The sequence below is a fragment of the Heloderma suspectum genome, chromosome 16 (assembly GCF_057233095.1).
Source record: "Heloderma suspectum isolate Gila_16-S chromosome 16, 16-S_ref, whole genome shotgun sequence".
In the NCBI taxonomy this organism is placed as follows: Eukaryota; Metazoa; Chordata; class Lepidosauria; order Squamata; family Helodermatidae; genus Heloderma; species Heloderma suspectum.
In genome coordinates, this window is record NC_139473.1 from 997,668 (window position 1) to 1,025,565 (window position 27,898).

The 27,898-nt window shown below is 54.4% G+C and overlaps 2 protein-coding genes across 4 annotated transcripts in view; one reads left to right on the forward strand and one right to left on the reverse strand.

Annotated features, from left to right (window-relative positions):
* Positions 1-193: 193 nt before the first annotated feature.
* On the forward strand, positions 194-27,177 carry WDR81 (WD repeat domain 81). Of its 3 annotated transcripts, none has more exons than XM_084822556.1 (11): positions 194-436; positions 9,608-13,225; positions 14,864-14,971; positions 15,103-15,293; positions 16,558-16,748; positions 17,005-17,164; positions 17,653-17,785; positions 20,436-21,122; positions 21,903-22,048; positions 23,137-23,316; positions 25,722-27,177. In XM_084822556.1, the coding sequence occupies exons 2-11, from the start codon at positions 9,637-9,639 to the stop codon at positions 26,040-26,042; spliced, it is 5,706 nt and encodes a 1,901-aa protein (XP_084678682.1). In that variant the 5' UTR covers positions 194-436; positions 9,608-9,636; the 3' UTR covers positions 26,043-27,177. The 3 variants fall into 3 exon arrangements, with proteins under 3 accessions (XP_084678682.1, XP_084678681.1, XP_084678683.1); XM_084822555.1 differs by lacking the exon at positions 194-436 and adding an exon at positions 4,543-4,632; XM_084822557.1 differs by lacking the exons at positions 194-436; positions 23,137-23,316; positions 25,722-27,177 and adding exons at positions 4,543-4,632; positions 22,185-22,303.
* SMYD4 (SET and MYND domain containing 4) overlaps positions 17,891-27,898 on the reverse strand; it is a 52,149-nt gene continuing 42,141 nt past the window's right edge. Inside the window, exon 13 of the mRNA XM_084822563.1 lies at positions 17,891-18,058. Coding sequence (XP_084678689.1) covers positions 17,974-18,058 — 85 coding nt within the window. The 3' untranslated portion in view covers positions 17,891-17,973. The remainder of the gene's footprint in view (positions 18,059-27,898) is intronic.

Consider the following 27,898-nt stretch of genomic DNA (forward strand, 5'->3'; position numbering starts at 1 on the left):
CGGGGCCACCCGCCACTGCGGGTGCTGGGACCCTTTAAGAGCAGCTGCCTTGTCAGCTCGGCTTTCCAGATTCCAGCCAACAGCCCCTGCGGCTTTGATGTCGCTCTGACCTCAGCACTCGGCTAGCAGAACACAGCTCCTGTCACTCCAGGCCCCGAGACCTGAAGTAACTGAAGCCAGGCTATCTAGCACCGCGCTGGGCCTTGCGCAAATCACGCTCGCTGCCACTGGCAAAGGCCCACCTGCCACCGAGGGGAGAGGCTGAGGCTGCACCCACGGGCAGCTCCTCTCATCCTGCAGCCAGGCACACTCCCAGCCGCCTGTGGACATAGCCCGCTCGCCTGCCTTCAACATGCAGCATTCGGCTACGTCCGCTCCCGCAACAACCCTCCGAAGGAGGCTCTTGCTCCTGTGAAAGGAGGCCTGACTAGGCCTTGTAAGTAGTTTGGTTCAGGCGAGGTGCCTGATGGGAGTGTGTGTGTATGTGTGTGACCATGAGAAGGTAGTTATAATTTGCTCATAAGCAAGAAATTCCTATCCACCAAAGTAACTCATCCCTAAAGATAAGAAGGCCACTGTGCTGATAAGACTGCTGAGTGCTAATTGGTTTCTGAGCATGCGTGGTGTGTTTTTCTTTGTTCTCCAACTTTCAGTCTGTATAAATGCATCCTGTTTTCTTTTGGGGGGAGAGAGACAGTTTCGTCTGTCTCTCCCACAGCCATGATGTGCTTTAATAAATTTCTGACACTCCCATGTTCCAGATCTGGGGCTGAGAGAGCACAACTGACTCTAGGCTGCTCAAGAGGTCCGTGGCAGAGCAGAGGGGCTCGTCCCCCCATGTCATTCCGTGCTTCTCCCCTCTCCACAGCCCCTGACCTGGCCACATCTGTGGGACGGACTTGTCTCTCATCACCCTCACCTCTCCAGCCAGGCCACCAACTGACCCGAAAAAGACATCCAGGCGTCTTCCTGGACACGAACACAGTCGCTGGCCTGGAGATAAGGTGATCACCTGCTCTGATGCCCGCAGATCACAGAGGCGATGGAGCACACGAGAGCTGGCCAGATGAGCCGTTCTGATGGTGGAAGAGACCGCCTCTCCCGTCATACGAGCCCTTTAAGTGGACGCCGGCTGGCCAGCCACCCCCAAATCTGTAGCAACGGGGTTCCAGCATTGGCGGAAGGCTGGGCCAAGGAGCCTCAAAGGCCCCTTCCACCTCTGTGGCTCTCCTGTTACAGGCACAACTTAAGGGGGCACTGAAGTGCCGGAGCCCTGCTCCCAACCCTCTCCTCCCCACGGTGTCTGCATTAGGAAGCTCCTCCGGACAGAGACCTTAGCATGGTGCCACGCCCACCGATGACCCGGCACAGAAGTGCTTCAATACAAGGAATAATTTCACAAGCTATGGGCATAATATTTGTATGCTGTCTTCTGCACTGTTGGTGGAAAGGCAGTACAGAAGTTTTAAAAAGTGAAGCAAAACCGGATTCCCCTCCCTTCTGAGGCTGACTCGGCAGCCAGCGAAATCTACAAAAGCTACATTCCCTACTAATCTTTCTGGGCGCGCCATCTGCTGGCCACAGTTTGAAGCTGCAGCACCAATGGATTTATTTATTTATTATTAGGAATAGTTGTATACCACTTCTCATTTCATTTTCATTTATGATATTTCTGTACCACCCATAACCAAAGATCTCTGGGCAGTTCACAAAAATTAAGCAACATCAAAATACATTATATAAAGTATAAAACCACATACACAGAACAAATAGCACATATAACAACATATATCTAAAACGATCGGCTAAAGACAATCAGAGAGACTCTTTATATGCTGCCAAATGCCTGAGAGAAGAGGGCAGTTTTAACCTGGTGCCAAAAAGATGACAGTGTTGGCACCAGGTGGGCCTCATCAGGGAGATCATTCCAAAAATGGGGGGCTACCCCTGAGAAGGCCCTCTCTGTAGTTGCTGTAAAACTCCCAAAGCAGTTTACAACAACACTGTTAAACAATACTACGATCCAATAAAAACACAAGAATGCAATATTCGAGAGCTCAAAACAAATCACAGTTGGGGGAAATAAATATAGGTCTAAAACATGTCGAAATACAAAAGTCTTTCCCTGGTGCTGAAAGGCCATAGGGCTGGAGACAGGTGAGTTTCTCTTGCCAAGGCATCTGTCGCCATGACCAAAGCAGCCATCTCTCTGGTTACTTCCCACCTAAGCTCCGATGACAACCGTACAATTTGATTTGGAGAGACTTTAGCGGAAAAAGGCAGGCCTTCAAGCAGATAAGTTGCAATCCTTTTAGCCCTCAGTGGCTCAAATTCAGCACTGGAGATGTTTTACCGCAAATCTCCCAGTTGGGGCTGGCCCACCATAAAGGCAGCTGCATCGTTTCCCCAGCCTGGTGCCTTCCAGATCTTTGGACTATAACTGCCAGAGGCAGTTTCTGGCGCCAAGTGCATTCCAGCTTCCTAGCTTTGCTGTCTTAAATCTGCCATTGCATTTTAAATATCTGCACTGCTGATAGGTTTTAGTCTGGTGGTATTTTTATTCTGTAGTTTTATAGTTTATATTGTATTTTCTGTTGTATTTTTGTGGTTTTAATTTTGTGAATAGACAGCTTCAGCTATTGGGTGGCAGAAAAATGAAACAACTCCCAGCATTCCTGACCCATTGGCCATGTTGGCTGGGGCTGATGGGAGTTGAAGTCCAATACATCTGGAAGGCACCAGGTTGGGGAAGGCTGTAGGATGCAGTGGTTCAGACATCTCCCTATTTGCATAACCCAGGCACGCAAGTGCCTTGACCTCTGGGCTCATTAGGTCTGCCACCACAGGGCGGAGGGACCAGTCCTGGGGGTGAGTGGGCCATGCTTAACTCAGTGGGGGAAGGTGAGGTGCCAACAACTCAAAGAGTTGAAGGCGGTGAAGAAGCCACTGCTGGATCCAGCAGACCCTAGCCACAGTCGCCCTCGTTCAAATCCAGATCCTGGTTCGGGGATGGCAAACTAGCCCGGGTTTTCTTGGATGGAGTGGATGGTTGGGGCACTTTCTGATCCAGGACCAGGGAAACCTGGATTCAAATCCTCTCTCAGCCATGAAGCTCTCTGGGGGTGCAATCCTAGGCCTGTTTAGACAGACACAAGTCCTGCAGCTGCCAGCACAGCTCCCCAACCCGCAGTGCCACCCCGCAGGACGAGTCGTGGCTGCGGTATAAATTTAATCTCCAGCTTGATGCGCCTGGTGCCCCCAGCAGCCCAGTCTAGCGAGGGAGATTTCCCGCTTCCGGCGGGATCGTAACCCACGCTTTGGGGCCGTCCTTCTATACTTCCTCCGCCGGATGTGTTGGGCCGCAACAGGCACAGCCCCAAAACGATGAATGTGGAATTCCGGCAGTCGCCACCAGGGGGCAGCCCAGCCCCACGGGCTACTTGGGGGGGAGGGAGAAATGAAGGGTCTTTGCTGTTTTGATACGGGAGTGTTGGGGGGGGGGGAGCGTTATTCCTCGCTCATGTACCAAATTTCCGCAAGTAAAAAGAACTGGCTCAGCAAAGAGAAACACTCTACCTCAGTCCGTTCCCTCCTATGCTAGGTGTCTACTTGCAAGGAGGAAGGTTTTTCTTATGCATTACAAATCTGCTTCAAAAACCCTTTATATTAATCGTTACATCCTCTCCCCCCCCCCCCCCGCTTCCTAAGGCCCCACCCCGCTCCTAACAATCTTTTGGAAATACCCATTTGGCTAAATATATGTTGTGTGTGCTTATTTCTTCCTGTTTTAACTTGCATCCGTCGGTCACGCTAGATACATATTTGTCTCAGAACTGGATGCAGCGGTGCGGCTCGGACATTTTCGATCCTGGACTAAGAGTGCAATCCTATGCGTGTTTAGACAGGAAAAAGTCCTACAACTCCCAGCATGCCCCAGCAAGCATAGCTGGGGCATGTTGGGAGTTGTAGGACTTTTTCCTGTCTAAACACGCATAGGATTGTTCCTAAACTCGCGTAAATCGTAGCACGCTCAGTACTCCAGGAATCAAAGGCGGGTCGCGCACGCTGCCTCATCGCTTGTCGCTCTCCGGGCGGTCATCCCCCCCCCCCGGCGGGGCCCTCCGGACTTTGGGTCCAGCTCTGGCGGCAGCACTGACTGGATGTGACCGCTCTGTTAACTGAGGTCGATGCGGCGCGGGGGCATCAATCTACCTTTCGAACCCTATCGAGACCGCGAGAATGTCTGGGGCTGGGGGAGGAATCAACGGCACAGCCCCTCTCGCTCCGCAGGACTCTTCCTCCTCATTCTTCTGCAAGCGTACAGCCGGGAGGGGGGATAGGAGCCCCTGCGCCTGTGCAGAGCGCGCCGGCCTGCCTCGCCTGGGGAGGGGCGGCTGCCATTGCGTGAGCCCCAGCACCTCTTCCCATTCCGCTCCCTGCGCGCGCACGTGGCCGCCTCCCTTCCGCGGGCCGCGTGGAGTTTGTGTCTTTCCCCGGGAAGCGGCGCACGTGACCCGCGCATCAGCTGACCCAACATGGCTCGGGGGAGCCGAGCGAGAGCAGCCCCGGCGGCCGCGGAAGGAGCCTCCGCCCGCTCCGCATGAGCGGGAACTGCGCCCTCCTTGCGCCCAGGTGAAGGCCGGCGGGGGGTGGTCGTGGCCCGTCGTTCCCTGCCCCGCTGCCGCCCCCTCTTCGCAGCCCCTGGGGGCAGAGTGCCTCTGAGCGTGTGCAGAGTGCCTTCCTTGGAGAAGGGCGGGGTCTTGCGTGCAGCCTTTGGCCCCGGCAGCGGGGAGAAGTGAGCCCGTCGCGCAGCGCTGGCGGGGTGATGCGCTCCATGCCCGGCAGCGCTTTGGAGAAGCCCCGAAACTGGCATTCTGCTGGGAGCCCGCGCGCGCTCAGACCTGGCCCTGCCGCGGGTGGGCTGCTGCAGCCCCCCTCCGCCACCTCTTCCTTTCATTTGATCCTGGACTCAGCTCTGCTGCTGGTTTCCCCTGTAAGTTTTGTTTTGGGTTGATGCCAAGAAGCCGGGTTGCCCGACCATGTGCAGAGTGGCTTTGCCCTCCGGTAGAGCACCCCCACCCCAGTGCGCCCCCATCTGCCATTGGGAGAGGGGGAATGCCTGGCTCTTAACGCTTGGGCAGCATCCAGTTCTGGCACCACTCAGCTCGTAAGTGAAGCCCTTGTGGCCTGGGCAGCCTCACAGGAAGCGCCATTAATAGCAGCCATTGGCAAAGCATTGTGGCCTGGGCATATTTTTGCAGCATTTGCTGCCTCCCAGACATCTTCCTGTGCTAATTGTGGGGCACTGGTGCCCCCTTCCCCACCATAACTACTGGAAATCTCACTCAGTTGCCCATCTGGCTTCTGAGGTATGGGTGCAGTTCTTTGCACACTGCCAAGCAATGAGGACTTTGTTGTTGTTCAGTCGTTCAGTCGTGTCCGACTCTTCGTGACCCCATGGACCATAGCACGCCAGGCCTTCCTGTCCTGCGCTCTCTCCCGGAGCGTGCTCAAGTTCATATTCATTGCATCGGTGATGCTATGTAGCCATCTCATCCTCTGCCGTCCCCTTCTCCTTTTGCCTTCAGTCTTTCCCAGCATCAGGGTCTTTTCCAGAGAGTTTTCTCTTCGCATTAGGTGGCCAAAATAGTTGATCTTCAGCTTCAGGATCTGTCCTTCCAATGAGCACTCAGGGTTGATTTCCTTTAGGATTGACTGATTTGACGTCCTTGCAGTCCAGGGCACTCGTAAGAGTCTTCTCCAGCACCACAGTTCGAAAGCATCAATTCTTCGGCACTCAGTCTTCCTTATAGTCCAGCTCTCACAGCCATACATTACTACTGGGAAAACCATAGCTTTGATTAGACGGACCTTTGTCGGCAAGGTGATGTCTCTGCTTCTTACTATGCTGTCTAGGTTTGCCGTAGCTTTCCTCCCAAGGAGCAAGCGTCTTGTAATTTCATGGCTACAGTCACCGTCTGCGGTGATCTTGGAGCCCAAGAAAGTAAAATCTGTCACTGCTTCCATTTCTTCCCCTCCTATATGCCAGGAAGTGATAGGGCCAGATGCCATGATCTCAGTTTTTTTAATGTTGAGTTTCAAACCAGCTTTTGCACTCTCCTCTTTCACCCTCAACAAGAGGCTCTTTAGATCCTCTTCGCTTTCTGCCATTAGGGTGGTATCGTCTGCGTATCTGAGGTTGTTGATAATTCTCCCAGCAATCTTAATTCTTACCTGTGAACTGTGATTCATCCAACCCGGCGTTTCTCATGATGTACTCTGCATATAAGTTAAATAAGCAGGGCGACAATATGCAGCCTTGTCATACTCCTTTCCCAATTTTGAACCAATCGGTTGTTCCATGTCTGGTTCTTACTGCGGCTTCTTGACCCTTGTACAGGTTTCTCAGGAGACAGGTAAGGTGGTCTGGTACTCTCATCTCTTTCAGAATTTGCCACAGTTTGTTGTGATCCACACAATCAAAGGCTTTAGCGTAGTCAATGAAGCAGAAATAGACATTTTTCTGGAATTCCGTTGCTTTCTCCGTGATCCAGCGAATATTGGCAATTTGATCTCTAGTTCCTCTGCCTCCTTGGAACCCAGCTTGTACTTCCGGTAGTTCTCGGTTCACATGCTGCTGAAGCCTAGCTTGTAGGATTTTGAGCATAACCTTGCTGGCATTTGAAATGAGCGCAATTGTGCGGTAGTTTGAACACTCTTTGGCGTTGCCCTTTTTTGGAATTGGAATGTAAACTGACCTTTTCCAGTCTTGCGGCCATTGTTGAGTGTTCCAAATTTGTTGGCATATTGAATGCAGCACTTTAACAGCATCATCTTTTAGGATTTTAAATAGCTCAGCTGGAATACTGTCATCTCCGCTAGCTTTGTTGTTACTAATGCTTCCTAAGGCCCACTTGACTTCACTCTCTAGGATGTCCGGCTCAAGTTCAGTGACTGCACTCTCATAGCTATCAGGGACATTCAGATCTTTCCTGTATAGTTCTTCTGTGTATTCTTTCCACCTCTTCTTAATCTCATCTGCTTCTGTTAGGTCCCTGCCTTCTTTGTCCTTTATCATGCCCGTCTTTGCACAAAACGTTCCCTTGAGATCTCCGATTTTCTTGAAGAGATCTCTAGTCTTTCCCATTCTGTTGTTTTCCTCGATTTCCTTGCATTGTTCATTTAAGAAGGCCTTCTTGTCTCTCCTTGCTATTCTCTGGAACTCTGCATTCAGTTGGGTATATCTTCCCCTTTCTCCCTTGCTTTTCGCTTCCCTTCTTTCCTCAGCTACTTGTAAAGCCTCATCAGACAGCCACTTTGCTTTCTTGCATTTCTTTTTCTTTGGGATGGATTTCGTTGCTGCCTCCTGAACAATGTTACGGACCTCCGTCCATAGTTCCTCAGGCACTCTGTCTATCAGGTCTAATCCCTGAAATCTATTCCTCACCTCCACTGTATATTCATCAGGGATATGATTTAGGTCATACCTGAACGGTTTAGTGGTTTTCCCGACGTTCTTCAATTTAAGACGAAATTTTGCAAGAAGGAGCTCATGATCTGAGCCACAGTCAGCTCCAGGTCTTGTTTTTACTGACTGTATGGAGCTTCTCCATCTTTGGCTGCAAAGGACATAATCAATCTGATTTCGATATTGACCATCTGGTGACGTCCATGTGTAGAGTCGCCTCTTGTGCTGTTGGAAAAGAGTGTTTGCTATGATCAGCATGTTCTCTTGGCAAAACTCTATTAGCTTTTGTCCTGCTTCATTTTGTACACCAAGGCCATGCCTGCCTGTTATCCCGGTGATTTCTTGATTTCCTACTTTAGCATTCCAATCCCCTATGATGAAGAGGATATCTTTTTTTGGTGTTAGTTCTAGAAGGTGTTGTAGGTCTTCATAGAACCGATCAACCTCAGCTTCTTCGGCCTCAGTGGTTGGGGCATAGACTTGAATTACTGTGATGTTGAATGGTTTGCCTTGGATTCGTACTGAGATCATTCTATCATTTTTAAGATTGTACCCCAGTACTGCTTTTCCCACCCTTTTGTTGACCATGAGTGCTACTCCATTTCTTCTAAGGGATTCTTGCCCACAATAGTAGATATGATGGTCACCTGAATTAAATTCGCCCATGCCTGTCCATTTGAGTTCGCTGATTCCCAAGATGTCGATGTTCAATCTTGCCATCTCATGTTTGACCACCTCCAGCTTACCTTGATTCATTGATCTGACATTCCAGGTTCCTAAACAATATTGTTCTTTACAGCATCGGACTTTCTTTTCACCACCAGATCATCCACAGCTGAGTGTCCTTTTGGCTTTGGCCCGGCCACTTCACTCTTTCTGGTGCTACTTGGAAATTCCCTCTGCTCTTCCCCAGTAGTATATTGGACACCTTCCGACCCGAGGGGCTCATCTTCCGGCGTCATCTCTTTTAGCCTTGTGATACGTTCCATGGGGTTTTCTTGGCAAGAATCCTGGAGTGGGTTGCCATTCCCTTCTCCAGTGGACCACATTTTGTCAGAACTCTCCGCCATGACCTGTCCGTCTTGGGTGGCCCTGCACGGCACAGCTTATGGCTTCCCTGAGTTACGCAAGCCCCTTCGCCACAGCAAGGCAGTGATCCATGAAGGGGAATGAGGGCTAGGACAGTGCTTCATGTGAAAATGAAAGCCACGTCTCTGGGAAACACTTGGGTGCCTCTTTCGGAGCTTCTCCTGTGCTGGCACTGGGCCACAGCGATGTAGCTCTGTGGTAGAGCAGATGCTCTGCAAGCAGGAGGTCCCAGTTTCAGTCCTCGGGGCAGGGAGAGGCCCCTGGAGAGCCATGGCTGCCCGTCTGTGTAGGTGACCCTGAGCTAAATGGACAGTGCTCTGACTCTGCAGAAGGCAGCCTTATGTTGAAATTAGCTCCTTGTTCAGAATCACGAGGACTGGAATGCTAACTTTATTTTCAGGGGAAGGGTTAAGTGGCAGAGCGCATGCTTTGCTGCGGAAGATCCCAAGGTCAACCTCTGCTATCTCCTGACAGGGCTAGGGAGGAATCTTCTCTGCCTGAAATGCTGGGGAGCCGCGGCTGCCAGTCAGTGAGAGGAGACTGCACGAGACGGACCGCCTGGCTTGCTGGGAGGCTGGCAGCTGCCTCTGTGCCTGCAGAGTTGGCCCTGGGTGGAGTGGGTCGCCCACGAGTGGCCTGATTTTGTTAAAGGGCATGAGAGGTAGTGGGGGGGCAGGATCCTGGTGATGGGCATGGAGCCGGGCCTGCTTGATCGTGGCTCCCGCCACTGGAACAATCTCCCTCTTGCTACACAACAGGCCGCAGTGCTGCCGTGTTGTAGGTGTTGATTGAAAACATGCCTTCTTTACTTCAGCTTTCTCCCAGCCATGGCCTGTCTTTGCATCAGCCTCTTATACGATAATCGTTATTGCATTGTGTTTATTGTATTCTTTAGTTAACTACTCTGGGATTTGTGCAGAGGAGAATTGGTACAGAAATATTACTAGCTGTAATAACTGATAGCCTTTAGTGCCTCCAGCTCTGTGCCGCATCTGCACTTCTGCCCTGACTTTGCCCCGACTCCTCCGTGGCCCTTTGTGTTTCCCGCAGGGAGCAGTGTGCTGTGGCCCACCGCCAAGATGGACGCTCTCCTGAAGCAGGTGGAGAAAGACTTGGGCATCGGCCGAAGCCAGCTGGTGCCCGCCCCAGGGGCTTCCCACGTCATCGCCCTGGTGCCGGCCAAGTGGCTGGCAGGCCTGAAGGAGCGGGGAGTGTTGCCCGCCCTGTGCCCGCGCCCGGAAGGCCTCAGCGAGGTGGGGGTGCGCACGTGCCTCCAGCACTCGGTGCAGCAGCTGCCCGCTGGCTGGACCCGGGTGGAAATCCACAGCGCGAGGAAAGAGAGGTTGCGCCACCAGCTGGCTGTGAGCCCCCGTGGGCAGAGCGAGCCCGGAGAAGGCCCGGAGACGCTCCATGGGTTCATGCACCAGGTGGCTTCCCAGAACTACCGGAACTTGTGGAAGCAAGCACACCGTCTGTATGTCCAGCCGTACTGCCACGCCCGTGCGCCGCCCACTGCCCCTGCCTTGGACGTCCTCCGCAGAGCCCTCCAGAAGCTCTATGGCTGTCCCTTCATCCCTGTGGGGTGGGGTACCTCCTGCACCTCTCCTGCCAGAGAGGGGGGTGCATCCAGCAAGGGCCCCGCCTGCTGCCCCAGCATCCTCCAGGCAGACGCGCTGCTGGATTCCCCGGAGATGGTCTACATCCTCTTCCCCTACGTGCAGTATTGCCTCCATGACATCGTCACCTTCAGCCCTGCTAAGCTGACCAATAGCCATGCCAAGCTCCTCTTCATCCTCTTCCAGGTCCTGCAGGCCATGCGGGCCTCCCACCGGGCAGGGCTGGCGTGCGGCGCTTTCTCTTTGCATGAAGTGGCAGTGGACGAGAAACTGTGTGCCCAGCTCAGGGTTCGGCTTCAAGACTACGAGCAGATGCCTCCACGGGAGGAGGCAGGCATGGAGGCAACAGCAGCCCCCAGGGATGCTGGCCAGGCCCCTGGGGTAGTGGGAGATGGCGCTGTAACGACGCCAGTGGCTGGAAAGGAGCCCCGGGCAGGTCTGGGAGACCTTGTCCTGGACTGGGTGCACGGCCGCCTCAGCAACTTCGACTATCTCATGCACCTGAACCGCTTGGCTGGGCGGCGGGTGGGCGACCCCAACTACCACCCTGTCCTCCCATGGGTGATGGATTTCACCACCCGGAACGGCCGGTTCCGGGACTTGCGGAAGTCCAAGTTCCGCCTCAACAAGGGGGACAAGCAGCTGGACTTCACCTACGAGATGACCAAGCAGGCCTTTGTGGCCGGAGGAGGCCTGGGCGGGGAGCAGCCTCATGTGCCCCACCACATCTCAGACGTCCTCTCCGACATCACCTACTACGTCTACACGGCCCGGCGGACCCCCAAGGCCGTCCTGTGCTCCCACGTCCGGTCCCAGTGGGAGCCCAACGAGTATCCGGCCAACATGGAGCGCATGCAGGGCTGGACCCCGGACGAGTGCATCCCAGAGTTCTATTCAGACCCCATCATCTTCAAATCCATCCACCCCGACATGCTGGACCTGGAGGTGCCGCCTTGGTATGGCTCCTGTGAGGAGTTTGTGGCGGCCCACCGGGCCATGCTGGAGAGCTGGGAGGTGTCTCAAGACCTCCACCACTGGATCGACCTCACCTTTGGCTACAAGCTGCTGGGCAAGGAGGCCGTGAAGGAGAAGAACGTCTGCCTCCACCTGGTGGACAACCACACCCACCTCACCACCTACGGGGTGGTGCAGCTCTTCGACCAGCCCCACCCCAGGCGCTTGGCGGGGGCAGCACTGCCCCCTGCCGAAGCCCCGCTGGTTGCAAGGCCTCTAGTCCCGACCGTCCGGGAGGCCAGGGGCCAGGAGGACTCCAAGGGCCAGGGGGCCAACGGGCCTGGTGGCCTGGCGTTGGAGGCGATGCCATGCGAAGGTGCTTGGGCTGCTGGCAGGCTTGGGGTGGGCCTGGAAGAAGAGGTGGAGCAGGGGGCTGAGGCCCTGGAGTCCATCCCTGCAGCGGGCAGAGGCGCTGAGCCACCGGGCCATCCTGTGCCACCCCCGGGGGTCCCCGCTGAGGGCAAGCACCTCGCCCGGAGGACCAAGGGCCCAGCGGGCATGGCCCATGCGGAGGGGCTGGTGGCGAAGATCGTGGTCCCCGAGAGCTGCAACCTGCTGCAGGCCCTGGAGGAGCTGGAGACGCTGGACGCTTTCTTGCTGAAAGGGCTGCAGGGCACGGTGGGTCGGCCGGAGCAGCCCCGGCCCAAGAGGCCCATGGCGCTTCAGGACCTCTTCCAGAGGGACATGCAGGCGCTGGGGGTCCTGGTGACTGAGATCGTCTTTGCGGCCAAGCTGCGCACCCTGAGGCCAGGCGCGACACTCCAAGAGCGCTTCTGGGCTGCACGAGGGCTTTGCCACTCTCACCCCAAGGAGATCCCGGCTCCACTCCAGCACCTCCTGGAAGCCCTGCTGCAGCTGCGAGTCCCAGATGCCCAGCTTTCGAGGGGCGATGGGGCGGGCTCGGGCCAGTGGGCGCAGCTCTTTGACTATGAGCCCATCTGGCAAGGGCTGCCGCCCCCCTGTCCCTCTCAGCTGCTGAGCCCATTCAGTGCAGTGCTGCCCTTCCCGACGTATTTCCCATCCCTGCACAAGTTCATCTTCACCTACCTGTCCAGGAAGGCCGAAGACCCTGCGGGCCAAGGCCGGGAGCTTGTCTTCCAGCTGTGGCAGCAGCTGGAGGGCGTGCTGAGTGACATCACCCCCGAGGGCTTGGAGATACTGCTGCCCTTCGTCCTGGCGCTGATGTCGGAAGAGAGGACAGCCGTCCACGCTGCCTGGTACCTCTTTGAGCCCATTGCCAAGGCCCTGGGCCCGAAGAACACCAACAAGTACCTGCTGAAGCTCCTGATCGGGGCTTACGAGACCCCCCGCTGCCTGCACGGCCGCTTCTACCTCTATACGGACTGCTTCGTGGCTCAGCTGATGGCCCGCCTGGGGCTGCAGTTGTTCCTCTCCAACCTGCTGCCCCACATCCTGCAGATCCTGGTGGGGGTGGAGGGCTCTGCCCCGGAGGAGAACAAGGCCTTGCTGTTCTTGGGCACAGTGGAGGATGATGAGAGTGGTGGGAGCAGCCCGGGGTCCTGCTCCTTCGGGGAAGAGATCAAGGCGGAGGCGGAACGGGGCTCAGTAGCCCTGGAGCTGCTGGACTACATGTCTGGCGTCAGCCTGCATGACCAGGCCTACCTGCCCGAGAGCGAGGACTTCCAGAATGGCCTCTACCTGGCCGAGACCCTGCAGGAGCCGGAGGAGGGCCTGGGCCACCTGAGTGACAAGAGCAGCGCCAGTGAAGCCTCGCTGGGCGAGGACCAGAAGGACAAGGCCAGCCTCAAGTCCTTGGACAGCAGCCAAGACCTGAAGCACAGCGAGGAGGAGGAGGAGGAGGAAGACGAGGAGGAGGAGGAGGAGGAGGAGGCGGCCAATCAGGACAGGGAGGAAGAGCATGATGACACCAGCACCTTGGGCACAGAGGAGCTGACACTGTCGGTGGCCATCAGCATGGAAGCCAGCCTGGCTGAAGATGGTGGGGACCCCGAGGAGGAAGGAAACGGGCAGGACGTGCCTGACCGGGATGGAGACAAGGAACAGACCATCCTGCTGGGTGAGCCCCGCCCCCGCCCCCATGGTGGGAGGGCTTTCTCCAGGGCCAGAACCCCCAGCATCGTGCACCCGCTCTGACATTTGAATTCCAGATATTCACTGTCAGAGAGTAATTTCGAGGGACTCCTGTTATGAGCCTAACTGAAGGCTGCAGTCACAGGCACGCTTACCCGGGAGTCAGCCCTGCTGAGTTCACTGGGACAGCATCCGAGTAGGAATGCGCAGGGTCGCTGTGCATGTCTGGGAAGGGGCTCTTCCCACTGCTCCTCGGTTAGCTGTACGTTCAGATTGTGGGGCCACAAAAGCATGTAAGTCTCGAGATCTCCGGATTTCTTCCTCGTGAAGTTTTATTCCAAAATAAAGTTAACAAAATAAAGGCAACAAAAGAAGAACATGCGTAATAATAAACCCCAGTCACTAAAGAAAAAAAGGCCTCCACTAATTATAATTATTAGTCTATAGCCAATATGCTTACGGATCGTCTACAGTAAAATGGCTTAAGTGGGAGCTCAATACCTAATGAAAGAGTAAAAATATAATTGATACGGCATATAAAAGGAGCGTCTGCCAGTGCGTGTTACTTTGTGCACATGTGTGTATTAGTCAGAAAAAATATAGGCAACTGTACGTGGTTGGAAATAGATCAAAAGTCTGAAGGGCTTCAGCATGGGAAATCAGTGGAAACCAGGGTGCAGGAATATCTTAAAGTTAGGATTCCTTGCTTGCTACACTTGCTGAGTAAGTTTAGTTGTAGTCTCCCAATTTTTTATCAGCTCTTTAGTTGGTTGGTTTGGAGACTTGGAACTGCATGCCATGCATGACTTTGCAGCTCTGTACAATGGCTTAAGAAGGTCTTCATGCAGGAATCCAGGATCTTTAGGTTCAAACAGATGAAGAAGCACAGCTTTAGGCTGTGCCAGTGGTCTAACATGAAGAAATTCCTGACAGGAATTGGCAACTGTGTCCCCAAACTCCCACACTCTAGAACATTCCCACCAAAGGAGGAAGTCTGAGCCCGTCTGACCACACCCCTTCCAGCCCTACAGACATTGATTTGGATACATGAGGTGAAGCTTTGCAGGAGTGATGTACCACCTACAAGAGGAAGAGATCTGGAGATCTCGGAAACTTACATGCTTCGAGGGACCTTTGAGTTGGTCTGTTAAAGTATTACATGACATGGATATCAGAATTTTTCTTCTGGCCAACACAGCTGCCTTTGTTTTTTGTATGACATTCAAAATGGTCATCTGCATTTTTGGGACCTATTTTAGTGACAGGATCCAGACAATCCCCCTTATTGCATGCAGACTTGGACTCCTGCATTGAGCAGGGGGTTGGACTCGATGGCCTTGTAGGCCCCTTCCAACCCTACTATTCTGTGATTCTCTGACTGCAGCTGGGGATTGGCCTGCAGGCTTCCTGCAGCAGGGAAAGAAATGGGTGGCCCAGGGCCTGCCCCTTGGGCAGTCGGTGAGCGCCACAGAGGAGGGCTTTCTGTGGCTGCAGGGGGACGACATTGCCAGCACCGATTCGGACTCCCCACACGGTGGGACTTGGAAGAGCGCAGCTGGGAGGCCTCCTCCTCCTGGTGGCTGGGGCAGAGCACAGGCTTATCTTGGCCTCTCTTGTCTCCCAGACACAGCCTGCAAGATGGTGCGGTGGCTCTCGGCCAAGCTGGGCCCCACCACCACTTCCCGCTACATCGCCAGGAACCTTCTCCGGCTGCTTACGTCCTGCTACGTCGGTAACGCCCATCTCTTTGGGCGCGGGGGGAGGAGACCACTGGGAATGCTGGGCCAGGCTTCCGAGGGGGCAGGATGTCCCCCCACCCCCGTTCTCTCTCCCTCTCTCTCAGTTGTGCTGCTTCTCCGGCAGGTCCCAGCAGACAGCAGTTCGTGGCCAGCGCTGAAGAGGTCAGCCCTCTGAGCTCCAGGAACATTTACGAGAAGCGGCTGGTGCTGGGGGACACGGTGTCTGAGCCAGTGCTGGGCTGCCTCATCCATATTGCACACCTGTATGGGGAGCCAGTCCTTACCTACCTGTACTTGCCCTACATCAGTTACCTGGTCAGTGTCCCAGCCGCCCGGTGCAGGAGAGGCACAGGTGGGAGCTGGGGAGGGAGGGGAAGGGTCCCCCTCAACTCTTCCTAGGATTGTTCAAGCCTCCCACTACTTGGCCCCATGCCTTGCCCCAGCACCATCTTCAGGCAGTGTGACAAACCCACCATCCCAAGTTTCTAGGCCTCATGGGAGATGCTCAGATGCATGTGGGCCATGCCTGGCGAAGTCTCAGAAGCCGGAAGGAGGGCTGAGTAAGGAGGGCTCTGCAGGAGCAGAATAAGCAGTTCTACACAAGCTAGTATCACAGGATTTGGCTCCTATTGGCACATAATTCAGATCAGGTGATTCTAGTTTGTGTTTAAAAAGAGCATGCCTGACTGCTCTCCAGGGCTCAAACTCTTCAGAAAGGAATTTCTCATAGATAGTTGGCCCTCCAGGCCACAACTACAGTTTCCTCTTGCATGCTATTCAACCACCGTGCGTGCTGAATGCCAGTCACTGCCCTCCTCCTGACCTTTGTATGGGGCCAGCCAGTCCCCCCACCCAAATCCAGCTGGCCAAGGATCCCTTCCCCCAATGGCCAAGCAAACACGCTGGCACTCCTGCTGGGACGGACAGGGGAAAGACAAAGAGGCACAGTGGCCAGTCAGCTGGCCCTTGTCCGCCTCCCTGATGGTGGGGAGGGAGTTTGAGTTGTCGCATGTCTGGCTGATGTAGCCAGATGGGGAGTTTCGTTTCCTCCCGTGGACGCTTCCTGTAAAAAGAGAGACTGACTCAACATGTGATGCTAGAGGCTCCTTGAGAGGCCTCCTTGCCTTCCGCTCTGCGTGCAGACCTTCTGAATCGGGGCGTATTTCCCTATTTTTAACCTTTTCTTTTTCCACGAAGGAGGATCCCATTAAGTGAAGCAAGAGGAGGAAGTAGCCCTTCTCCCGGGGGGAGAATGAGGCATTCTGGGAAGGGCTTGAGTGAGCTAGGCTGCGGTGAGGTTCAGATGGACTGAAGAGAGGTGGGCGCTCCTCTTCACAAAGGGCGCCACGCTCCTCCACATGGGGTTCAATTCCCCTCCCTAACATAGGGTTTGAAGTGCATTACAGGCTCGTTAAATTGAACTAACTGTGACCTGCGCTTGGCGGCAAAGGCTCTCCAGGGTTTCAAGATGGGGGCCTCCCCCAGCCCTCCCTGGAGATGCTGCCGGGGACTGAGCCAGGGACTGTCCGTGTGCACGCAGGGGCTCCACTGCTGAGCCACAGCCCTTCTCTTTCCCCAGGTGGCTCCCAGCAGTGGGGCAGCCGCTGGCCGGCTCAACAGCCGCAAGGAAGCCGGCCTCCTGGCTGCCGTGACACTCACCCAGGAAATCATCGTCTGTCTCTCGGACACCACCCTCATGGACATCCTGCCCAAGATCAGCCAGGAGGTCCTGCTGCCTGTCCTGGGCTTCCTCACTTCTCCCGCCATCAGGTGAATTTGGGCTGAGGGGGTGCCCCCGTGTCCTGCCTTCGACTTTCCGCTCTCTGAATGAGGCCCAGCAAGAGAGACCAGCCGCTGGGCCACTTCCTGCCTTGGCCCAGAGATGCTGGCAAGGTGGAACTCCCCTCTGGGGGCTGCTGTGTAGATGGTGGGTGTGAGCCACGTCCATGCAATTGTGGGTCCAGTCCAGGCAGAGCAGAGTGTGTGTGGGTGGAGTGGTGAGTGATGCTGACGTTTCCCCCCCCAGTTTCCCCAGTGGGGTCCAGGCCCGGGTCGTCTTGTGCCTCAAGACCAGCAGCCTCGTGGCGCTGGTTTGTTTACGGATTGGGTCAGAGATGGTGCAGCAGCACCTGAGCGACACTCTCAGGATGTTCTTTGAGACGTTCTCGCTGCCGCTGCTGGAGCAGGTGAGTTGGCAGGAGCTGAGGGAAAGGCTCTTTTGCCCCAGCTGCCTTGGAGGCTGAAGGGCTGGTGGCTCGGATCAGTGCCGGGTGGCTGGGTGGGATGGAGATGGGCTGTCTGCGGCTTCTACGTGGCATCTGGCCAACTCAAGATACGTGTCTTGGGCAAAGAATTTTCCTTCTTTTGCAGGGCCAAAGGCAGCTGAGTCTTATTGGCCCCCCACACATCCTTTACTGTGGGATGCAAAGGAGCTCATGGGGCTGGGGAGAAATTAGCGATGGCTTGCAAATGCCCATGTGGTGCAAGATCCTTGCGCTTGTAAGGGACGTGCTGGAGAAGCGTTTTGAGAGGTTTAGCTGGTCCAGAAATGGGCAAAGCTGCATCTTCTGAAACATTCTCAGGTGTGCACCTGTTGTGTTGGATGTAGATTGACCCCATGTGGCCCAGTGTAGTAGAGGGTCATATGTGACCAGCTTCCTTCCTTCCTTTCTAGGGTGTGATGCTGGAACCGCCTGGTCTGTGGATGAGGTCGCTGCCTCCAGACCCCTCTGCTCTTCTGGAACTGCAGAAGGTTTTCAATCCAGAGATGGCTTACGTCACCTTTGTCCCCTTCTCTTGCTTGTTAGGTATGATGTGGCTGCCTCTTCTCCGCTTGTTGCCAATCGGTTCTCCTCTTCCCCAACCCCAGTTCACATGTTCTGGGCTGTATGTGAACGCTTTCTCGGGAAACTCTTTCCAGGCAGGTAGCAGCTGTGTGAGTCTGCTGCAGCCCAAACAACAAAGTTTTGTGGCGCTTTAAAAGCTCATCAGTTGATTATGGCAGGATCTTTCCTGGACCAGAATCAGCTGCATCAGTTTTGTGGAGGGTTATCCTCAGCTGGCAGGTGTCCGGGTAGACACTGGCATAGAGAAAGAAGTTGTAAACACTGAGGTCAGTTAGGTTTGTTACTGCCAGAAATGGCCACTGTACTTACTTTACATACATGTTAAGCTTTAAAGTAATTTAAACTCTGGGGAGAGTAACGAGTGGAGTACCACAGGGCTCAGTCCTGGGCCCAGTGCTTCTCAACATTTTTATTAATGACTTGGAGGAGGAGGTGCAGGGAATGCTGATCAAATCTGCAGGTGACACAAAATTGGGCAGGATAGCTAATACTTTGGAAGACAAACAAAATTCAAAGTGATCTGGATAGACTGGAGCGCTGGGCAGAAAACAACAGAATGACATTTGATAGGGATCAATGCCAAGTTCTGCACCTAGGAAAAAGAAACCAAATGCACAGTGACAAGATGGGGGATACGTGGCTCAACAACACTACAAGCGAGAAGGATCTTGGAATTGTTGTCGATCACAAGCTGAAGATGAGCCAACAATGTGATGTGGCTGCAAAAAAGGCCAATGCTCTTTTGGGCTGCATTAATAGAAGCATAGCTTCCAAATCCCGGGAAGTGCTAGTTCCCCTCTACTCAGCACTGGTTAGGCCTCATCTGGAGTACTGTGTCCAGTTCTGGGCACCACACTTTAGGAAGGATGCAGACAAACTGGAGAGGGTCCAGAGGAGGGCAACAAAGATGATCAGGGGACTGGAAACAAAGCCCTATGAGGAGAGACTGAAAGAACTGGGCATGTTTAGCCTTGAGAAGAGAAGACTGAGGGGAGATAGGATAGCACTCTTCAAGTAATTGAAAGGTTGTCACAGAGAAGAAGGCCAGGATCTCTTCTCGATCATCCCAGAGTGCAGGACTTTCAAGGTGCTTTCAAAAGAAAGTATTTTCACATTCTTGGGGCAACTTGAAGGTTCCCAAGTGACATCCATTCTGACCTGGTTCACACAATACAGCAAGCTAGAGTATGGGTTGAGTGTGGGTTGTTGTTGAACCATGGGTTCTTACTGAACCGTGGGTTGTGTTGTGTGAACCCAGCCATGCTAATAAACCATGGCTTGTGAACCACAATCAACCCACAGTTCAGAACTCAACAACAAACTATGGGTTCTCTGCATGGGTTGTTTGTGGTTAACAAACCATGGTTTGTTAGTGTGGCTGGGTTCACACAATACAACAACCCCCAGTTCAATGACAACCAACACTCAGGCTTGTCATGCTGTGTGAACCCAACCAATGCCTTTGAACCCTGTTATGTTTGCCACAATCTGTGTGGGGATGTTTGTCCGAGAAAGTGGGGGAAAGTAAGGGGAGAGCTGGTCTTCTGGGGAAAGACTATACCATTTTGGGAGTGGGGTAGGGGTGTCTTCTCTAGGTGCTTCTCGTAGGGAGGTGAGGAGAGCCCGAGAATGGGGCTGTGGCCTCTGCAGTCGTGACTCCACAGCGAAGAGCCGTGATGCTGGATCAAGCCAAAGGCCCATCTAGTCCAACATCCAGTTTCCAACCAAATGCCTTCAGGAAGCCCACCAGTGGGACATGAGCACAAGAGCCCCCTCCCACTCCTGTTCCCCAGCAACTGGTCCTTGGAGAGACTTCCCTGAATGTGGAGGCACCACCGAGCCATTCTGGCTGACATGTCAGCTGACGACTGGTGGGGGAAGGCCCTTCTCAGTGGTGGGACACCCCTCCCCATGGCATGCCCTCCCCATGGCATGCCCTCCCCAGAGAGGCTTCCCTGGCACTTCATAGAATCATAGAATAGCAGGGTTGGAAGGGGCCTACAAGGCCATCGAGCCCAACCCCCTGCTCAGTGGGTTGGTGTTCACCTTGATGTTGCTTTGATGCCTTTTTGTTTTTGCAGGACTTGCGGACTGCTCCGGGTCTAAGCACTTTTATCTTTGCCCCTTGTTCTTCTGCTGCTCTTATTTTGAGTGTGTTTAATTCGTTCTTATTTTTATAAGCTTCCCCAGGAATGTGGTAGCAGGGCAGCATTTCAGTGCCTGAGATAAGGAGACTTCTCCTCCTCCTCGGATTTGCCTAATCCGCTTTGAAGGCCAGCTAAGCCTGTGGCGGCTGCTGTGTCACGTGGCAACAAGTCCCATAAATCAATGATGTGCGTGGTGAAGAAATCCTTCCACTTTTGTCCGTCCTGAATTTCCTGCTCTGGTGACCCTGAGCCTTAATAAAATTGAGGGGGGGGAACATCTCTCTGTCCACTTTCTCTCCCCACCCTACGCGTGCTTCTAGGGATCTCTGTCATGTCCCACCTCATCGCCTCTTCTTTTAAACCCCGAATCTTCTTGCCTTTCTGATTCCTTGGCTCTTGCGCTTGGGGAGGAGAAAACGCCGAGCCTTGGTTCCTCAAATGGCTGCTTCTTCCTCTTCCTGCAGGCGACGTCATCCACACCATTGTCCCAAACCACGTGCTGGTTGGGCAGCTGGCAAACCTCTACCTGGACAGCACGAACCCCAGAGGTCTAGCTCCGCACAGCCAAGACCCGGCTGGGCCCGGCCCGGTGCGCTCAGAGCAAGACGCCCCCAGCTCGGACGCTGCCTGGGGCCCAGGCGAGGACACCCGCTCGGGCACTTTTGGGAGCGTGCTGGTGGGCAACCGCATCCAGGTCCCTGCAGGAGCCCGGCAGGAGGCTTCGGGCAGCCGCAGCAGCTGCTGCCCTTCCTCGGGCCGCTGGGAGGAGAGCACGCTGAAGCAGGAGCTGCGGCGCGGCGCCCACCTCCTCTGCGGCAACTGGCTGGCCCACTGGCAGTACGAGATTGGGGCGAGCCCGCACGACCCCCGCTTCCACTTCCACCAGATCAAGCTGCAGAGCTTCGTGGGCCATGCGGGCGCCATCAAGTGCGTGGCCCCTCTGAGCGGGGAGGACTTCTTCCTGAGTGGCAGCAAGGACAAGACCGTCCGGGTCTGGCCTCTCTACAACCGGGGCGATGGCGCCGACGAGACGGCGCCGCGCCTGACCTACGCCCAGCACAAGAAGTCCGTCTTCTACGTTGGCGCTCTGGAGGCGCCTCAGCACGCGGTCAGTTGTGACGGTGCCGTCCACATCTGGGACCCCTTCACGGGTGAGGCTGCAAAGGGGAGGCGGGCTGGGCTGGGGTGGTGGGAGGAAGAGGAGCGGGAGCCTCCCCCCCGGGCTGGATGAGCTGTCGGGGGAAGGGGCGCTAGGACGGAGCCTTTTGAATGCTTCCTGACAACATGCGCTTGCAGCAAGTGAACATGCACAGACGTGCTCGATGTGCGTAACTTATTTGGACCCCAAATCAGGGAGTCTGCCTGCACGCCAAAAGGGGTTCGGAGAGGCTCTTCCGTGGCTTTCTCAGAGCAAGGCCCCATGGCACAGGATCCCGCCTGACTCTGGAAATCTCCACTGTCCCCAGCCTCTGAGACTGTGCTGTACACTGCCTCTGACCAGGGAGGTTCCATTGAGCTGTCATGATTAACAGCTGCTGGTAGAACTATTCTCTACTTTAGCTGTTCCCCAGTGGGCGCCTTCTGGATATTTTGGAGTATAGCTCCCATCAGGGATGGTGGGGGTTGTAGTCATCTGGAGGGCACCTGGCTGGGGAAAGCTGTCCTATGTCATCATAATTATTTATTGCCATCAGCTAGTGGCCACCTCATCTTCTGGCCCTGCTGAGAATGAGGAGCTCTTGACCTAGCAGTGGGATGCTGACTGGAGCACAGACCAGGCCTGCCCTGCAGGGCTGGTCCACCTTCCGCTTGGAAGCGCAGCCTTGGCACTTCAGAGGGAGGTGGCTGGAGCTGGAGAGCAGGAGGGGCTGCGTAGCCAGGGGCAAGCCGTGGAGGCCTTCCTTGAATCGGTCGGCCCTTCTCCTTTGCAGGCAAAGCTGTCCGCACATTTGAGGCACTGGACTACAAAGTGCCCATCACTGCCGTGAGCGCCATGCCAGCCCCGTATGGCAGCATCAGCATGGCCAGCGCCGACTCTGTGCTGCGCTTCATCGACCACCGGAAACCAGGGCTGCAGGTACCGGACCTGATGGCTGCTGCTGGGGCACTTTCAGTTTGGCCTGCATGTGCCCGGCTCTTGGTGGGGGGCAGGGATCATGCCCTGCTTTTGCACTCACCACAACCAGGGGCTGTAGCGCTTGCTTTCCATGCAGGAAGTCCCCGGTTTGATCCCTGACATCTCCAGGTAGAACTGGAAAAACTCCTTCCTGGAACCCTGGAGCGCCATTGCTGCCAGTCCGTGTCAACAGTGCTGGGCTAAATGGACCAAGGATCTGATTCAATATAAGGCAGTTTTCTATGTTCCTGTTTAAATGAGTCTTTTACTCAGAACCATGAGGACTGGAATCTTATTTTATTTTTAGGGGAAAGGCTGAACCGCAGTAGTAGAGCCCCTGCTTTGCATGCAGATGGTCCCTGGTTCCATTCCTGGCAGCATCTCCAGGTAGGGCTGGCAAAACTGCCTGGGAAAAACTGCCTGAAACCCTGGAGAGCCATTGCTGCCAGTCAGTGTCAACAATACTGAGCTAGATGGACCAAGTCTCTGACTCTGTATAAGGCAGTTTGTTCCTATTTAAATCAGCCCTTTATTCAGAGCCATAAGGACTGGAATCTTACTTTATTGTTAGGAGAAGGGCCACAGTTCAGCAGTAGAGCCCCTGCTTTGCGTGTAGAAGGTCCCTGGTTCCATCCCCGGCAGTACCTCCATGTAGGGCTAGAAAAACTCCTGCCTGAAACCCTGGAGAGCCATTGCTGCCAGTCAGTGCAGCCAATACCGAGGTAGATGGACCATGGGTCTGACTTGGTATAAGTCAGCTTTCTATTTAACCATGAGGACTGGAATCTTGCATTATTCTTAGGGAAGGGCTGCAGGTCAGTAGCAGAGCCCCTGCTTTGCATCAAAACGGCCTACACTTGGTCCCTGGTGTCTCCAAGTAAAAGGATCAGGTAGCAGGTGAGGAGAAAACCACCTCTCTCTGCTGGAGAGCCACTGCCAGTGAGAGGAAGCAATACTGAGCTAGGTGGACCAATGGCCTGGCCTGGCCTGGGAGAAGCCTGCCTCCCAGGACCCTCCACCTCCAGCCACGTCTCTCTGTGTGTCTACAGCATGAATTCCGTCTGGCCAGTGGCCCGAACGCTGGCCTCATTCGTTGCCTGGCTGTCAGTCCTAGTGGGCGAAGCGTGGTGGCTGGCTTCTCCTCTGGCTTCATGGTCTTGCTAGATACCAGGACAGGCCTTGTCTTGCGGGGGTGGCCAGCGCACGAGGGAGACATCTTACAGATCAAGGTAAGGCGTGTGTCTGGATACCTGTTGCCGCCCCATCTTGAAGGCTTGTCAGGCAAATTGTTTTTTAATGGTGGCTGAATTGTCCAGATCACCAGGTCCTTGCAAAGGACCACAGCCAGAGCTGCCTCTCCAAGCCGCCTGAGTCCCATTCTTGGCTCCGAAGTAGCATCCGCTCCTGGGGCAGCTTAATCCTCCCTTGCACACGGTCCCGCAGATGCTGGCGCCCAAACGTTTTATTTATTTACTACATTTCTATACTGCCCAATAGCTGAAGTGCTCTAGGTGGCCCACAAAAGTTGAAAACCCCAAATGCCATAGGATCAAGCATAAAAACTTTAAAGATTTAAAACAAAATAAAACTAGAGTAAAATCCAGCAGCAGGATAAAAGATCTAAAAATGCACAAACACAATTTTTAAAACTGAAGGACTAAAAATCCTGAGAAAATAAAAAGGTCTTTACTTGGTGCCAAAAAGACCACAATGTAGGCGCCAGGTGACCCTCTCTGGAGAGGGCCTTCCACAACTGGGTGCCACCACTGAAAAGGCCCTCCTCTCCTTAGAGCTCAAATAGAGTTCTGGGAGGGGCTCTCCACACCCCCTTCTGCTTGGAGGCATTCTTGTAGCTTAATTCACACGATCTCTGGCATCGGGACCTGGTCCTGAGGACGGGGCTTTGCAGCAGCTGCCAAAAGCCAGAGACAACCAGGGCTTCTTGGATGTTTTTTCCAGACTCTGGTGAATTCGGTTAACTTGCCCCCCACAGCCTGTCCGTATGTCCTTCCGATTTCTCTCGGGCAGAGGCTGGCTTCCTTCTTCTGACCCTCTTCACTCCACCCCGATGTCTCTTGTACCATGAACTGCAGAATGATTCCATTCTCCAGGCCAGTGGCTGTAGCCAGTATTTTGAGTTAGCTGTATGCCTGGGAACCAGGGCCAAGACTCTGTTGCTGCAGTGGGGAGAATGCACTGGGTGTGGGTGAAACCGCGTGCAAAGACGGAGACCTGCTTTTCATGTTGGGGAATATATGTATATTTTTAATGTGGTGCTTTACAGAGGATAGGTCCCTGCCCCAAAGGGCTTGCAACCACCTTCCCCACCCTGGTGCCCTCCAGATGTGTTGGCAACTCCCATTGGCCATGCTGGACTTTCAGACCAGCTTATCTAGGGAACATATGTTGGGGAAGGCTGGCTTAAGATCTGAAACTCGACACAGAGGAATAATGTTGCTGTAGCCAGCCTGTGTATGTGTGTGGTCAGTGCAACCCTGATTGCACCGGATGCGCTGGGAAATCTGGTATTGCAAAATGTCAGTATCCTGAAAACCTTCCATTTAAAAATTAACCAAAAGGTTTCTAGTCCTCCTGATGTCGGAAAGAAGCTTGGTAACATGTGAGCAATACCGTACATGTTGTGAGACGCTTATTCTACTGTTAACTGGCCTGTCATGTGTGGGTGGGTTTGGGGATGTGGTGTGTTGTTGTCCTTTGCAGTGCCTTCCTGGGGAGATTTGCACCCTGAGCCAGGGAGGACAAAGGTCTTTGGGTTGGCAGGGGTAACAGGATGTGTGTGCATTGCACTCTGCTGTTCCCGCCTGGTGCTGGCAGGCTGCCCGCTGGGCCTCGTCTTAATGAGTAACTCATGTCTTCTTTGCCTGTCCCTGAAAGCAGCAATGGGCTGCTCTGCGTCCTTCACCCAGCACTGCTCCAACGTTGCTTATGCTTCCTCCGCTGACAGGAAGCCCTTGGCCACAGATCAAGGCCCAGCTAGCAGGCACCTCTCTTGCCATGGTGCTGGGTTGCCAGCTTTGAAAGCGGTGGTTGGGCAAATGCCCACATCCTGCTTAATGGAGGTTGATGATGCTACTTGCATTGGGGTGGGTGGGAGGGGGAAGCCTTGATCCCTTCCAGCGGATTCTGTGCTGCTGAGACTGTTCCTTCTTGTGCTGCGGAGGCAGGGAGAAGCCTGCAGACGGCTCTGGCCATGCTGCTCCTGCTGGGGAGCGTGCCAAGGGCAGTGGAAAAGATGGGAGCTACTGGTGAAGCACGGGCATCTGAATGCTCCATGTCAGCCCTTGGATGGCGCTGCGGCTTCCCAGGAGTCAGGGTGCATTCCTGGAACTTGTGTTCAGTCTTGAGGCATGTGAAGTGAATAATAGAAGATGGCCTTAGGCCTCTTCCCCACCACTGAGTAACCACACTTCGTATGCGTGCTCACATGCAGGTGAATTGGTGGGGTGCATCTGCCGTGCAGGTCTGAGTTCCAGGACCTCTCATAAAGGCATCGCTCCCCACCCCCCTGCACTTTGATTCCTGGGAGTAGTACTGGTGGCGTGAACAACTGGGACTGGACCGGGAGTGCGCCGAGACCCTCTGAGCTCATGTGCAGCTTCACTCTTCCCTGCAGGCCACGGAAGGCAACGTCCTCATCAGCTCCTCCTCCGACCACTCGCTGACCATCTGGAAGGAGTTGGAACAGAAGCCGCTGCAGACATACAAGTCAGCCTCAGAGCCAATCCACACCTTTGACATCTATGGCAGTGAGGTGGTGGCTGGCACGGTGGCCAACAAGATCAGCGTCTATGCCCTGCAGGAGCTGCTGACCCCCAGCGTCACCAAGCTGAGCTCAGAAAACTTCCGGGGGACCCTCACCAGCCTGGCCGTTCTTCCGACCAAGTGCCAGCTGTTGCTGGGTTCAGACAACAGCACCATCCGGCTCCTGGCGTAGCCGCCCCCTCCAGACACAGTGTGCTTGCTTCCAGGACTGGTGGCCGAGAGCCCCCTTTGGGGGGGGAGCGGGTGTGGCCAGGAAATGAGCAAGGGAGGAGGAGGAGGGGGCCTCACTGAGTCCTTCCTTCTGGGCCCCACTCCCCAAGCAGGGCTGCTGAGCAGCCAAAGGCCTGGAGCTCCTGTCACCTTATGTGCCTGACTCTCTTTGGGAATGGGTGGCATTTCCCAAAGAAATCCACTGGGGAGGGGACTCAGGTGCCGCCTTCTCTCCCCCCATCACCATATGGCATTCCTGTTCTTTAACATTTGGGGAGGGAGGTTCCTCCTGGATGTTTTTCTGCTGTGGGCTCTTTGCTTGGGGGATTGTGTTTGTGCCACACAGCACTTCTTCCTCCTCCCCTTGCCATTTGCCATACCTTTTGCTGCTTTTTCTCCCCTGTGGAAGCATGTCCACCTAGAAGAGCTGATCGCCCTGTGAGGAGGGAGTAGGCCCTGCTTGCCTGGGAAGGCTTTGCACCTGGAATGTGGTGTTGAAGCCAGGAAGGCTATTATCCCCTGCGCCCCTCCTGTTGTTTCCCAGGAGCTGGAATGGTGGACGTCTCCCTCTCCATGTCGTGCCCCGTGGAGAACAATCCCCTTGGCAGTGCCTTGGTTGGCCTGGGAAGCCTCCTCCTCTGGAAGGCCTGATTCCACCTCTCCTTGACCAGCTGTGCCACCAGAGATGCTCTTGGCACCCTGTTCTCCAGCTCACGGTGGCCGAGTCTTTGATCCAGGATACAGGGAGGGGCTCTCCCACCACCATCAACACACACACACATCCAACTCTGTCCTGCCATTCCAAGCTTTGTGGGGTTCCAGCCAGGCCCACTTCGTTGCTATGTGGAGACTGTGCTAAGCTCTAGTTCTTAGCTGTCCTTCTGGATGGTGGGTTTTTTGGGGGGCGGATGGGGATACAGATTATGGGCAAATCTCTGCCTTGGGCTCCCTCGTGGTGGCGGGTGGGGCAGTACAGTTATATAAGCACTTGCATCTTTTTCTCTGGGAATGGGGGCAAGGAGCAGACCCTCTCTCCTGATTAACTGATTGCAATAGATGATATATCTCCCCATCTCCTAATAAATGCTCTGGAGCTCATGCAGGCCTTTTCTCTGTGGGTGTGGAACAAAACTGCTGGTGGGAGAGTCTGGGCAAGTTTTGTGCAGGCATGTGGTGTTTGTGTGCATGGAACCAGTGGCTGTGATGTGACGGTGTGGCAGTGCTGTGGTTTTGTGCACTTTTGGGTGTCGTGGCTGTCTTCACAGGAGTGGAGGAAGGAGTGTGTTACAAGACTGAAGTGGATTTCCTGGTCCCCAGTCCCTTTTATTCAACACAGCCTAAATAAGGACTTACTGAAAAAGGTTAAAAGAGAATCTATAGCTGATGAGGAATGCAGTTCCATCAAACGGACTTTTAACTGACTGAAATCTACCTGGCTACTTATTAATTCCCTTGGTGAAGCTACTCCACTTTTACAGCAACAGTCCAGTAGAATCTCGCCTTCCTTTTAAAGTTTTTACTTCATTTTTATTTTAACTTTTTCTATCCTGCCTGTGGTCCCCAAGATGGCTTACAACTAAGCAAGTCAGGTTTATTGGAAGGATGGGATATACAGTCAGGGCCAGAAATATTGGAACAAGGATAACTGTTTTGGCAGTTGGCCTCTGTACACCACCACATTGAAGTTGAAAGGAAACACACCCAGATGGGAGCGAAGTCAGGACTTTCAGCTGTAATTCAAGGGGTCTGACAAAAGTGGGGCACTAACCATTCAGGAAGGACAGCCAGTGGCAGACACACACACCCATCGCTGGTGGC